This window comes from Callionymus lyra, chromosome 5, assembly GCF_982586985.1.
Source record: "Callionymus lyra chromosome 5, fCalLyr1.hap1.1, whole genome shotgun sequence".
NCBI lineage: Eukaryota > Metazoa > Chordata > Actinopteri > Syngnathiformes > Callionymidae > Callionymus > Callionymus lyra.
In genome coordinates, this window is record NC_141822.1 from 31,095,536 (window position 1) to 31,110,073 (window position 14,538).

Genomic DNA, 14,538 nt, shown 5'->3' on the forward strand with positions numbered 1-14,538 from the left:
TTATTATATAACGCAGATTCATCTGGACTTTATTGTGGCTCCTAACAATTCTCAGGTGGATGCCAAAGCAAAAAATATAGTCGCCGTAAATGCATTTAGCCTCAGAGTGAACATGTTTCGCAACAGCTCTTTGTCACGGTGCATTAGATCTCATGTTAAAAGCCAACAGGGCTTCCTAGCCTCTTAACTTCAAAGCATTTTACTGGACAAATGTGTTTGTAAGATGATCGCAAAGAAGAGTTATGACGCTGCACATTGATCCTGACCCTGGAGGTCAGTCAATGTGCCTCGACACTACAGCCCTCTGAGTAATTCTGGATTCAATGAAGCAGCAAAAATTGCCACTCTGGTTGCGGGAACCTCTCTCTGTCCAGCTGGCTTCAATATGCTGCCATGCCCTTCCCAGCCCGGCTAGAAAGGTCAACGCTTGGGCAACGACTTAGGTAGATACGAGTCTGACTGATTTACACAGAGAGCAGACAAACTGCCGATTAAAGAGTTCAGAGGATCCGTAATACTGACATCAATCTAGATTTGCTTTTAAACTTCCTCAATCCGGTCGAATTAAGGGAACCTTGAACTTTTGCAAGGTTGAGATCATTAAACTTGACGGGTTGAGGTGAGGAGGACCATCGTAAGTGAATTACTACACTTTTATGTGAGTACATCCGAGGTCCCAGCTGCCTGTGACCCCTGAATTCTGAGCTGTAAACTGATGCGTGAGAACTCAACACATTGGCAAACCTTCGAGCTGCTGAATTTGCTTGAGCTACTCCTGAATTCTTAAATATTATTTTATAACGGACGTTAACATAACGTTTTTTTTATGTTTGCTTGTGGACAGACTAGTCATTGTTTCAAACTTTGTAGTGATTTGACTTCGAAGTGGTTTAAATTTTCCATTCGCACCTGCTTCAGATTGTACATGTATCTCAGTAACTCACAAGCCTGGTAGAACTTCGGAATTATTATTGTTACAATTGTTATTACCCTAAACTCTCTAGCGTCTCTTTTCCAATTTGCTTTCACATTCAATAAGGGGTCCCAATTTAAATTATATTTTCCTTTTTCCCTTTTTTTTTTCTTTACATTCAACTTTTCCCCACTATTTTAATTCATCCTTTTGTATTTTATTGGTAAATTTTCCCTAATGACAAACTTTATTTATTTACCAAACCGAACGATTGATCCAGCTATTGTGTGACACTAATTTATAGAATGGGATTTTTTTTAGCTGTTGCATAAACACGGAGATGTCAGCAATATGAAGTCACCAGCAGCACTAACTTGAGCTATATTACTATTGATAAAGCACTGCACGGTGAATACAGTAAGGTTAGTGTTGGTAAGTCCCTTCTCTCAGTCTAATATTGTTCCTTATTCCCCAAAACCCAATGACTTCAGTCTGATATTTAATGGGTTCCAAGCGAGTAAACATCAGCAGTCGGAGTTGTTTGAAACAGATCTGCCAGTCGGATCAAAACGTTCGGCGGAGCTGAGCTGGAACTCATAAATGTTTGTCTTTCATGCTGATCTGAAAACCACAATTACCAGCTTAAGAGCCAAAATAACAGGCCTGGACTCGGGCCCCGGGTTTAATCTGCTGTCAGAGCTTTCTTTCAGTGACATGCAATAACTGTGATCTCAGCTAATCTCTCTCCTGTTTTGTGTCGCCTTCTCAAATATTTACGTGATGGAGAACAACGCTGCTTTATTGTTCGAAACTCCAGAGATGCTGTTTTGAAATGGTCTGAGCAGAGAAGTGTTTTATTATCTTTGTCTTGATTCCGTGTCTCAAGAATGGACCAGAGTCAAGGTTCTGTTTGTTGAGAGCAGTTTGTCTTAAAAAGATGCCAGCTCAATTTGATTGGAAAGAAACGACTTTAAAGGTGGGGGTAATTTTCTACAAAACACTATAACAGTGGCCATTTAAATGTAAAAAACCCTCTGTTTGGGATAATTTAGAACAGGCTGCTTAAAATGATTGACTCAAACTTTTTTATTTGGTTAAAATATCTAATACATAGGCTGCATTCGAGGTGTCAAGCAATATAGCGAACTTTGAAAGCAAAAAAGCTTTAAGAGTTGAAGGTCATCCCTGGACATGATGTATTTTTTCATTTTTAAATTGAATAAGATTATTTAGAGTTAGTGTATAATTAGTATCTGAGATTATGTGAGTCCATTCTCAGAGGGTAAAATCCATACTGTGTACAGAAGTATATGAAAGTAACCAAGTATAAATCGGAAGATTGAGATTATTAATGAAGCTTATTTCTTTAGTTAAAAACTTGGAAGTAATAATCCTGGGTAGATTACTGTAGTTAATCCTTAGATAGTATTTTAAATTGTATTTCTTGGATTTAAAAGTGGTTCTCAACTGGTAGGTCAGGTCCCAAAAGTGTGCTGGTGAGAATTTAACAGGGAGTCATAGGCCTTTGCCAGAGTGGTTTGGTTTCCTTTTGATGGGCAGTGAAACAGCAGTGATACTTTCAAGAGAATACACTTTATTAGACCAGTGGGCCAAACAGGACGACCCATGAGAAATATGTAGCAAAAATAATTTTACCCAAAAAACACTTCTTTCCTCAGGTTTTCTACCTTTATACTTTTAGAAATGTGTTGTTTTAACAGAAATCCTTGAGATCATAACTCAGGTCGGGGAGTTTATAACAGGAGTTAATACTGAAGGATCATTACCTGAAATAATTACTGGATATTAAAGGTGGAATTTATAATATATTTTTTTACTGGAGTCTGTTTCTGGAGTTACTGCTGTTGGTTTATTAGTGCATCATTACTGAGGTCTACTGTTGCACTTTCATTAAAGAAAACGACTGCTAGAGATTACTGCGTGCTTCATGACTGTGGCTTGCTCCAGGATATTTAAAAAAGAATATGAAAAATATATCTAATAAGTGTTTTACAATCACTAAGACATCAAAAGACTGCAGAAGCTAGTGGCGAGGTCATGTGCCGCCGGCGCTCGCTTAGGCCTGCAGTAGTGGCTGTTTTTCTGTCCTTCATCTTTAGCTTCTCCTGATCCTCCTGTTGTTGTCACTGACCTTTTTGACTCTTCCGGTTGTTTCTATTCTCACTGCTGGAGTGGCCGAGGACACTACTGCATGTGCTCGGGTTTAGTTTTCTGCCAGCTGACTAAACCAATTTGCTCTGACCCACAAAGGCATCCACCTGAGGAGAACCTGAGATTACTGGCCAGAGGTAAACACACCTCAGCTCATTCTGTTGCTACCTTCTCAGTAAGTTCTTCCCTGTTCCTGCACATTTTTAAGCACTTCATGATTTAGCTTTATAATGGAAATGTTTTCAGTTATTTTTTCAATCGCGCTATTTCTTAAACCAGTAAACCATTAAATGTACTTGTTTTAAAGGGACTCAACATTTGTATTTTACCTTTCAGTGCCAGTCATCAAGTCTTGAACGTTCTTCTTCTTCAAAACTAACCACAAATGTCTCTAATCTTCTCTGATGTGACTTCACTGCCGTGTTTGTTAACATCTGTGCTTAGGTCATTAAGTCACATGACCTACTTACCGCCACCAAACGTAGAAACTAAATTGGATTGAACATTTCTGTCAACACAGAATTTAAAAAAAGCCTGAATTCTCGTGAGACAGGGGGACCGGTTGATGCGAAAGGGATGAGCGACGAGTTGAGGAAGCAAAAGAGTTGCCGGTTACTTACCCCGTACTTGCACTGGCGTGACGAGGCTCCGTACTGGAAGCGACACTGCTCGTCGGCGTCGTACACCTGCCCCGGGGCCACTGTTGGGTACAGGAAGTCTCGTTTCAGAGGTTCATTGTCCAGACACGTCCCCCGACCTGAGCTGTCAGAAACACAAACCTACAATAGAATTGTTTCTTGCACAGAGGAACCTTTTCTGGTGTGATCACAGCCTCTCTGTAGGACCTGGATGGCTGACTCATGTTGAGGTGACACATCAACACCTCCTCATCACGGCCTGCTAGCATAAACACTCTCCGCGTCACTCCTACAACCCTGTGGACCTTCTCTTCTGCTTCTTTACAAGTCAGGCAATGGATGCCCGGATGTACTGTTAAATTATTATTCATGAAGTTGACTTTAATTAAGTGTCTGATAAAAAACAATCGAATTGTGTATTGTGTCAATAAAGTTGTAAATTAAATAAGATGTTAAAGTCAAACTGGAGACAGTCTCATCACTATCTGGACAGAACACCATGTGATGATGTGAACCTCTAGACTCACACCAAACATCTTTAGCAAACATCATAGAATGAGAAGACTCCTCTGGTTATTATTTAATCTTTAATTTTCATCCTGAAAATAGTGTTTGAAAGAAAAAAGATATATTTTAAGACCAATTTCAATTTTTCATTTTAATTTGCTGCCTTGTTTAAAAAGGTATATAAATAATTGTTTTGAATGAATAGCTATTGTTGAATGTGTCATTCTAGACTTCACTACTAACCTATATTTAAAAAATATATTTTTCTCTTAGCATTTGCACAAATAAAAATAGGTTTTACATTGAGCGTCATCAGACACATACATGAACACTTTTATTAAAATCTCCAACAGCATCAGTAAGGGACACTAGAATTCATCAGCCTGGCTCTCATTGTTCTGCACTAACATAACTACTATTCCAGGTTTGCTCCATCCGTCACCTCGCTGGCTCCCCGTGAAGCAGCCGAGTGACGGGGCAGGAAAACTCTGGAGTGAGCTGGAGGTCATGTGTCCCGAGCCCTGCACTGTGTTTAGTCTGCTTTGTCTGATAGAAATATGTGCAGACAAAAAAAACAGTGGGTTTGAGAGCTTTAAACGAAGCCGACAAAGTCACTCTAGTTAGTCTGTGTTTACGTTCTGGACCTGCTGGATTAGGAGGAAACATCGATTTCACTTTCCGTCCGCTTCCAGACAGAACACGGAATACTACTATTTACTATAACGCCGTGTTCTTTCCAGCTGTGGCAGCTACTGAGGCGCTGGAATGCTTCTCATCCCTCGAAAGGAAAAAGTGGGACCGATGACAACAGTGACGTAGAACTGACCCGAAACTACACACAGGCCAGAAGAGCAGAGCAAACAGACGTTCCTGCTTCTTTGAGATGAACTTGCACTCGAGAAGAGGAGTTCAATAGGCTTGAGTAGATTTCACTCAAGCAACACTAATAACTGTGGGTTTTTGACCGTCTAAATAAATAAATTAAAGTCCAATCGAGGGGGGGGAAGTACAGCAATTCCATCTAACAGATGACGACACTATCTCCGCTGCCCCTGCGACCCGAGGGCTGAGCGGTGGAAACTCATCGCATGAATATTTGAGCTGGACGAGACTTCTAGACTCAACATGAACTCATCTGTATGTATTCGTTTGAGAGCATTACAAAACAAATAAGGAAGAAGCCATTAACGTTTCGCAGGCTTCAAATGGAAACTAATAGAATCCCAGACGCTGGTCATTATCATTTAACAATATCAAATTCTCGGAACCGTGTTTGTCTATTGATGTTTTAACATCCGACTCGGGGGGGATAAACTTTGACTGAACCGGTCAGTGCGTTCAACGAGAAACGAGATAGAATGGAGGCCAAAGTGACAGTTGTTTACTTGGCAGCGGGAGGCTTGAGTGATATCCAAAACTCTGATTCAGCCGGAGACAGAGGGGACATAATTGGAGTTTGTGGACAGAACCCTTTTGTAAGAGAGCGATCAATGGGAAGAAAGAGCTGCCGAGATGAGGCGTAATGGAAGCCGAGCGGCACTCGGTTCTGCACGGAGGAGAGGCGGTCCTGCCACAGACGGAGGGCAGAGAAGCGGCTCTTTGTGTCCATCGGGAAGAACTTGGCGTGTCCCACCGCCGTCTCTGTCACAAGTGCCGCTGCTAATCCTGCTCCGGCAGCTTTCAGCCGGAAACGTCTTCTGACAACCGCGGCCGCTATTATCTAGTTTCAGCCTCGTAGCCACTGCACAACTTTCACAAGGAGCTCGCTTCCTTCTACGAACCCAAACAGTTCAGATTCACTTTTTTTTTTTTTCTGCACTTTCCATGATAATGATGCTAACTGTTAGCAACCAGCTGGTCAGTTTTTTACCAAATGTTTCTTTGGAAATTAAAGTTTAATTTAGGTAAACTTGTGAGAAAAGGTAATATTGTTAAATATTAATATCGAGAATTAAATTCTGTTGACAAAAAACAACATTTTTACTTTTCAACAAAGAAAATTAGTTGTAACGGAAAAAAAGTGAACTAAACTAAATTTGAAATCGACAGAAATCCTTAAAATGAAAATAAATAAACAGAAAAATCTTACAATAATAAAATAAAATATATATATCAGAAGTAAGAGTAATGACAACTTTGAATAAAAATAACAAATGTTGAGTAAAAGATTTAATTGAATAAAAAGTAATCATCGGTTAACTGCCTACTAACAAGAAATAAAAACATACAAAGAGATAGACAGAAAGTGAAACATATATCAAGCAGCGAGAAAAACACTGGCTTTTTAGGAAAAATAAAATTAATAAAGTTTTCAGGCAATTGAAAATAAATGAAATGTGGTTTTATTAGATTTGAAGTCTTGATTTCATAAATGTTGTTTTTTGTTGTAACAGACGCACGTTTGTCTCTTAATGATGTCAGGCCTAAGCGAGCGCCGGCGGCACATGACCTCGCCGCTAGCTTCTGTGGCACGAGGAGGCGGAGCAGTTATTCTGCTCGGCCACGAGGAGGTTTGGCAGGACTGTGTGTGATGAAATGGTGGAGGGTGATTGCTGAGCGGGTCACCACAAGGGCTGGCACTAGTATTGTACACACACACACACACACACACAGATTTCCCTCAGGGAACATCCACTTACTCGAGAAAGCTGGTGATGTAGTCTTTGCTGCAGGCCGACCAGGAGAACGGGTTGGTGTTGGCGGTGATGTGCGCCGCCATCAGCTTGGCGGTCTCGTGGCCTTTGGTGCCGCACGAGTTCCCGATGCCGTCGTGGTTCATGCCGAAGCTGCGACAAGATGAATGGAGTCAGAATGGAGCTGAGACCGGCTGTAAAGTTGCTTCTCTGAAACAGCTGTGTGAGGCAGAGCTGCTGGGGTCAGAGGTCAAACCCTGTCTGGAGCTCTGAAAAGTTCTAATCACCACTCTTGATGCTCGTCTGTCAATCACGGCTGGCAGGTCCGAGCAGGTTGTGAGGAAAATCAGTGACCAGAGAGAACCAACTCTGAAAGTTGTGCTAAGTCAATTCAATATTAGCGTCTCTAGAAGTTCAGATAAGAAAATAATTGAATTTATTAACTTATACTTTAACATAATTAATATAATGAAATATATTAATTTGGATACATTTATATTAATTTAACAAATTCTGGCATTATTATTATTGTGAATGGGAGAAAAGGGATGTGTATCAAAGATGCCCAGTAGAAGAAAAAAAAGGTCGGAAACTAAAGTACTGTAAAGTCTGTAATAGACATGCTTTAACCGCCAGGGAAGGCAGCTGAAAAGAGGCTAAGACTTTCATTTCTCCTGGGAGAATACTGTCTTCATGAAAATTAAAAATTGTAAGAAATTTAAATAGTATACAGTCAAATTAAGTTTTTTTAGAATGTCACTTTATTCATTTTTATTTATTGCCCCTCTTCTGGCTTGACAGCCCCATATACTGTAAGCACAATATATAATGTGGCCCTCTGCTCCACAGTGTCCCGGGTCTGCCCCAGAGCCTCCTCCCAGTTAAACATCTCACTAGACATCTCCAAACATCTCCAAAAGACATCATGAGAGGATGACGCACCTCTCTTGTCTAAAACTTTAGTTTGAGTCTATATTGGATGACATAGCTTCAATTTTTAAGAGAATCTAGTCTATTATTGAAGCTAAGCTTTAGGGTTAGATGGGAATTTATTTTTTAATCTTAACATCAGATTTATTTAAGTATATATTTATTATTTTGTTTCAAATAGCCATCAATCCAATGTTTTGAGAATGTGCATCTGTGTGTGTGATACCATCATTTGGTTGTGTGTAATAGACATTTCCACTCTTCCCTGCTGGTGTCGTTTTGAAAAGCGCTTATCAGTCGCAGGAGAGACATTTTCACATTAGGCTCCCGACGGCCCCTGACCACAAATCAGCTCTGATGTATATAACAAATCCGACCTCGTCCCGCTTGTTTGTCTAAGGCAGGCGTTTATGACATTTTCGCCTGCTCTGGAAATAAATCAGCCGGGTGGAAACCTCGCCGTGTTATGGTTCTACGTTCTCCACCAGCGGAGACTATTTTTACAACCCGCCCCACAACAGAGGCAGACACGAGACATAATAAAGGAAATCACCATCCCTTGAACTCTCCCGAGAGAGCCAGTAGACGAATACATCATCATTAGTTTTGCTTTATATTCCTCGAGACACGGGGAAATGTGTGGTAGTAGAGCTCAGTATGAAGACCTGGACTCACAAGAAGACTTCACTCATACATTAAGTGTTTTTTAAGGCCATCAAGTTGATTTAAGTAGAAGAAATTAAGCGAAAAAAGGGGCTTTTCCCGCTCAATTCTGGAACTCATTAAAGATGTGTCAAGATCTACCGCTCCTGTAGCTGAGAGTTCCGGTTAATGGAGACCTTTATCTTTGGTTCAGTTCTTTTCTCACCACCTGTTTGTTCATCTCACGTTACATCCTTCATTGAAAAGACCTCATGAAAGTTCTCTACTTGACCTGACTTTCCTTCTCCATCTGGGCAAATGTTCGTGTGGTGAAAATAAATGTTTTATGTGTCAAGAATGTCTCAAAAGACTCGTAAAAAAGTCTAGTTAGGTCTAGGTGTTAGTGCGATTGGTGAGTTTACTGTCAAAGCTTCAGCAATACAATACCTGGAAATGAAACTCTTCAAAATGCTTTGTCTCTGTTTCTCCCCTTCAACCCAACTTAGTGTGGTTGATGTGCATAATTCTACAGTTACAACTGTGAACTCGAATAGAAAGAAACATGTATGGTCATGGATAATGTGAGCAACTGGACACCGAAGACTGGAGACTTGAACTAAATATATCAGGAATCTTGTTTGTTCATTTCTGGAGAAAAGGGATGATACTGTACAACATCGAAGATGAGAATGTGAATGCTAAGAAGGGGTCTCAAACTCAATCACACAAGCGGCTCATATCTATTAACAGCTGTGGTAAAGCTGTTGGTAAAGCTATTGTCTTTCCATTCTTGGAAGCCGGATCTATCCTAAGTGTTTTCAGTTGTAATCTTTGACAAAATTCTCTCATCAACATCAGTTTTACTCTCATTGGAGTTTACATTAAACTAATATATTATCTTACACACTGGCACAGTTATAGTTCACCATAGTAACATTAAATGTTTCTACTTGCAAATGTCTTGCTTCACCTGATTGGGACTCAGGCTTTGACATAAGAACTTAATCTATATTATTATTTATGTCAAGGCCTTATTACAGTATGAGAATTGTTGGTAATACAGTGATTTTAGCCTTAAAACTCTTGGTGACAATTATATACAAGTAGATTGGTTTTAAGTAGATTGTATGGTTTGATAATATAAAGAAGAATGTGTTACAAGTGCATGTTTTTGAGTTTCTAACTTTACACCCAGATGGTTCAAACTTATAACAAGTCTAAACAGCATTGAACATCAACTATTTGACATATTTACTATAACCAACACTCACTACTGCACCTTTGTTATTAGGTTTTACAATAAATGAAACTATGTCTAAACTTCTTTTTCAATACTTTTGCATACCCTCACTCCCTCTCTGTGAACTCATCATATTAGCTAATCGCAATATTCGCAGCTATTAGTTAACTCTCATTTCTTGCTTTCATAATTTAACATGAATTTACAGATGGGACATTAAATAGAAAGAATACACTTTCAACAATCATTTGAACAACTTGACCAAAACGTCCATTTCCTGGATATGATTTGACTTGTAATGCAACACCTGTTAAGACCAACACATGAGGCCGACTCATAGTCCATAAAAGACGGTGCTCTTCCTTTCCGCTCTGCTAATCTGCGTTGTTTACTTCTCTCACAGTCAGGAATGTAAACAACAGCGTTCCAAACTCACTTGTGGCCGATCTCGTGCGCGATGGTAAAGGCGGAGCCGAGGCCGATGTCTTCATTTATGCTGCAGCTCCTCTCCGGCTCGCACATTCCAGCCACCGAGGCTAAACCTACACACACACACACACACACAGATCAGAGACACAAAGACAAGGTCAGCATTCTTCAGTGTCACCGTCATAAAGCAGAGGCTTCACATATGATCTTTACAACTCAGCTGGACGTTCAGCAGAACACCCCTGTGATGCTTCCTCATTTCCTACACTGACCAGTCTTAAGGTCACACTGATGGACTGATTGAAAAGCTCAGCAATAACCCTGTTGGCTTTTCACATGAAGACACAATCTGACAGAAATATCTCTCAGTGCAGACCAATCTGACTTATATTAACTTGAAATGTTAGTAATACAATTTAAATTCATTCTTTTTTTAAACTCACTGAGCTATTGTGTCCAATTAAAAAGGTGTCTGCAGTTTATTTACTGGGACTGGCATTTGACTTAAATATCATACAGAACACCCTTTTTAGAGCATATTTAATTGTATATTCCCAACATAAATTATTACTTTCTAATAAAATCTATCTCAAATAGAATTTACAAAAGCATAAGAGTCTTATAGTGACAAGAAACTTCATAAAGAGGTACCCAAAGTAGAACCTCAGGCTCACTGTCAGAGTGTCTCATGGATGCATCCCTGTTGGGGTGTTCAACTAGGCAGAGGCCCAGGGGCAGACCCGGGACACACCGGAGAGTCGACATCTAATAGGAAAGTTAAAGAATTTTTAGGTGAAGGACAATTTTTATGGAAAGTACAGTTTGCCTCGACTGTAGACCTCAGATAACCAAAAGGATGGATGGATGGATGGATGGATGGATGGATGGATGGATGGATGGATGGATGGATGGATGGATGGATGGATGGATGGATGGATGGATGGATGGATGGATGGATGGATGGATGGATGGATGGATGGATGGATGGATGGATGGATGGATGGATGGATGGATGGATGGATGGATGGATGGATGGATGGATGGATGGATGGATGGATGGATGGATGGATGGATGGATGGATGGATGGATGGATGGATGGATGGATGGATGGATGGATGGACGGATGGACGGATGGATGGATGAAGTTCATAATGGATGAGGACATGAAGGTGCGTCTACAGGATAATGAAAGGTGAAGGCAGAAGACTTGCTGTGGTGATGGAAATGGAATAAGAACCTGAAGGTGATGTTTGTAACTTGACCAGGATCTCTTCACAGCCGTCCGTCCACACATCACTCTTGGCATGAATAGTTAGCGATGAATGACTAACCAGGCTTCAGCAGCAGTGTCACGTTGATCGGTCTGTTCTCTGCACGATCGCGATATCTAAACCATTTCCTCCGGTAACCGCTATCAAATAAATCCAAACATGTGTCTAGACATTGTTCCGATTTGTACATTTCACTTCATGTAACAAGCCGTCGCACCAGACCTGAAGCCAAATATGAAATATAAAACCCATCGCTCAGCACCGGCTGCCGGTCCAACTCGGACGACTCCCTCCATTGAAAAACAAATGCTCGGCAGAAAGTGCTCGAGACTCTTCCAGAGTCCAGGTGTCGCGGCGGCTCGGCTCAGCTCGAGTGAACCCGGGAGGTCATGGCAGGACACGGGAGGCCGTTCTTCACAGATTACATCTACAGGTGAGCAGATCACATGACAGCTCAGCAACACAGGTGTGAGGCGGATCAGGACGGTGTTAGGTTTGCCTCCCTGGTGAAGTGAGAGTGTGTAACTCATGTGTGGGACTTATTGAGAACTTTCGACAAGATTTTCATCTTCAAACTTTTTTTTATGTGATTCTGTCTGTGTACTCAAATAAATTTATTTTTAGTCTTTCCGTTGTCTCCACTTCTTTTTTTTAGTCTTTTAAATGAACAATGACTTTTAATAACATGAAACATGTAAGTATTGTAAAGGAGTATATACATTTACTTTACATAAAGTACATTATTCTTGTAAATATGAATTTATTTAGTATTTAATCAATATAAAATTGCTGAAATAATATAATTTAGGTGATAATTATAATGGTAATTTTCTTTGTTAAATGTCTAAAAAGAAAAATAAAGTTATAGTAGGACTGTCATTCGTTACGTTAAATGTTTAATGAGGTTCAAAAGCTCGCAGAATGGACCTGGCACAAAGGTTTCACTCAGTAGCACATCATCAAAGTGTGGCTTAAAAGTGTTTGTTTGGGTGTATTTCTCTTCTTCTACTGTTTTATCGTGACACATGGCATCGTCTTCCGTCGCCCCCTGCTTCAGAAGAGGACATACTGCACAAGGGCTACAGATCTGGCTGATGTTTGGTGAGATAAAAGGGGTTTAAGGGATGGATATGACCTTCAGTCCGCTTGTTGAATTGTTGAGCCAGAAAAAATAAAAAAGAGTTGATAAATACACGTGACTGACATCAAAACCAAAATACATTTCGTAGAAAGGAATTTTTCCTGTACTTGATAGGGGTTTGATATAACTTCCTGGAAACATTCAGAGAAATATTGAACTGATCATCAGTCAAGCAGCATATTTAAGACACTTTGATATCAGCACAGGCTCTGTAGGATGGAAGATGAGCAGAGGCTGAAGTTGTCCCCAAAGAAGTCTCCTTCACTAACAGGCTTAACAAGAATGGACTCGCAAATCAGGAGGCCACTGAAACCATCACTGCAGGCAACAAGGGAGCCCGAAGGTGGAGAAAGGAGGAGGCGAGGGAGGGAAAGGAAGGAGGTGGCTACTCTACGATTAGTTTAAGAATGTGTGTGTGAGAGAGAGAGAGTGCAAACACACACACACACACACAAGTGTTGCGAGTTGTTTTCTCAACACTCAGTAGGACTGAGCATTACCCACCTCCCTGAGATTACTCCACGACCCCAAAGGCCAAGGAGTGTGACCTGCCGAGCATGATCCCCAACAGGAGAAGGGGAGGAGAGAAGGGAGAGGTGGAGGGGAGTGGGGGGCCGACAACGAGGAAGCCGAGCAGATGCCAGGGCAATTAAAGCGACGGGGGAATGTGACGAATGCGGTCAATCTGTCAAACCTCCCCTGAAGTCACAATATTACCTCCAAGATATACTGTGGTGCCTGCAGGGCCACTACAAAGATAAGATGTGGAGAGGTGGGCAGACCGGGAGGGTGTGGGGGGAGCGGGGGATTATTTGTCCATTTTCTACCTTCCCGATATCTCCCTCCTGCTCCCTGTAATTGTCATTTTCCTTTCAACTCCTCTACCACCCGTCTCGCCTCCATGGGCCGCTTCTCTTTCCGACACCTCTTTCCCTCTCCAGATTAGAGGAGGGGGGTCTGAGGGAAGACTCTCAGAGGAGTTCACAAAATGAACAAAGAAGAAGTGGAGTCCCGTGAACCTGCATCGCCAACTCTAACCCAAGAGCCAGGTTCACCATCACGGTGTGGAGAGCAGAAATATCTCAGTCGGATTCGTCAAAGTCCTGTTTTGTTTCAATTTTATGCCTTTATTGACTGTTTATTTAGATTTAGAGTATAAGCCGAGCTAAAGGCATACTTCACTCTGAAACACATCTGTAATCATTAGCTTAAGAAAACAATATTGAACTATACTCTATGGCCCTCCAATTTAATGCATGTGGTCTATAGATTTTGATACATATATTTGGGTTGAAAAGTACAGAATTTGTGCACTGATCACAATTGACCTGAAGCCATTTAAAACAAGGCAGTTCTACCAATCAATGGGAAAATTGGGAAGTCTCATTCTATAGACTCACTTTAAAGGAAGGCAAGTTGCAGATGTTTCAATTCATTGATTTTTCTAATTTTATATATTTACCTAACATTTATCTTGTAATCACAAAATACATATTTTCTTAAATCTAAAGTTTTGGGAAAAAAAGCAGCAATAAAGCAAAAGTGACGTTGACTCACCTAAGGTACCACAGGGTTTGTTCTTGTATGTGCAGATGTCGTACCTTCAAAAGACAAAAAAAAACAAGGGAATATTGAAATCTTTTCATTTTCCACTGGACAGCCGCCAACTCATTCTTGGGAGGTTTCATCACAGTCTCTGAAACATGGCAGAACAATAGAACGTAATGAAGTCATGACAGCCAGGGCTCCACAAAACACCTGGTTCCCTCCTCCTGCTGCTCCTGAGCCAACGTCGCTCAAACTCAGGCAATACAATCGAGCCGAGAATGATGGGTATCCTATCATTGCTTAAGCTTTTCATCTCGTAAACCAAGAGCAAAGTCAAATTCATTTCTCCTCCATCTCCCAAATATCTCTAACAAAGAACTCTCTCAAAGTAATAACGCCGGTAACTTCTCTATGTTGTGATAGTAGTTATAGTTGATGGCATGACTCAAACACTTGGATTCTCTAAATGTAAA

General features: G+C 40.8%; 1 protein-coding gene across 1 annotated transcript in view; it reads right to left on the bottom strand.

Moving 5' to 3' along the window:
- adamts6 (ADAM metallopeptidase with thrombospondin type 1 motif, 6) overlaps nt 1–14,538 on the bottom strand; it is a 49,178-nt gene that overhangs the window by 24,374 nt on the left and 10,266 nt on the right. Inside the window, exons 8-11 of the mRNA XM_087791951.1 lie at nt 14,075–14,118; nt 10,112–10,217; nt 6,870–7,016; nt 3,706–3,847 (exon numbers count right to left, since the gene is read on the bottom strand). Coding sequence (XP_087648077.1) covers nt 3,706–3,847; nt 6,870–7,016; nt 10,112–10,217; nt 14,075–14,118 — 439 coding nt within the window. The remainder of the gene's footprint in view (nt 1–3,705; nt 3,848–6,869; nt 7,017–10,111; nt 10,218–14,074; nt 14,119–14,538) is intronic.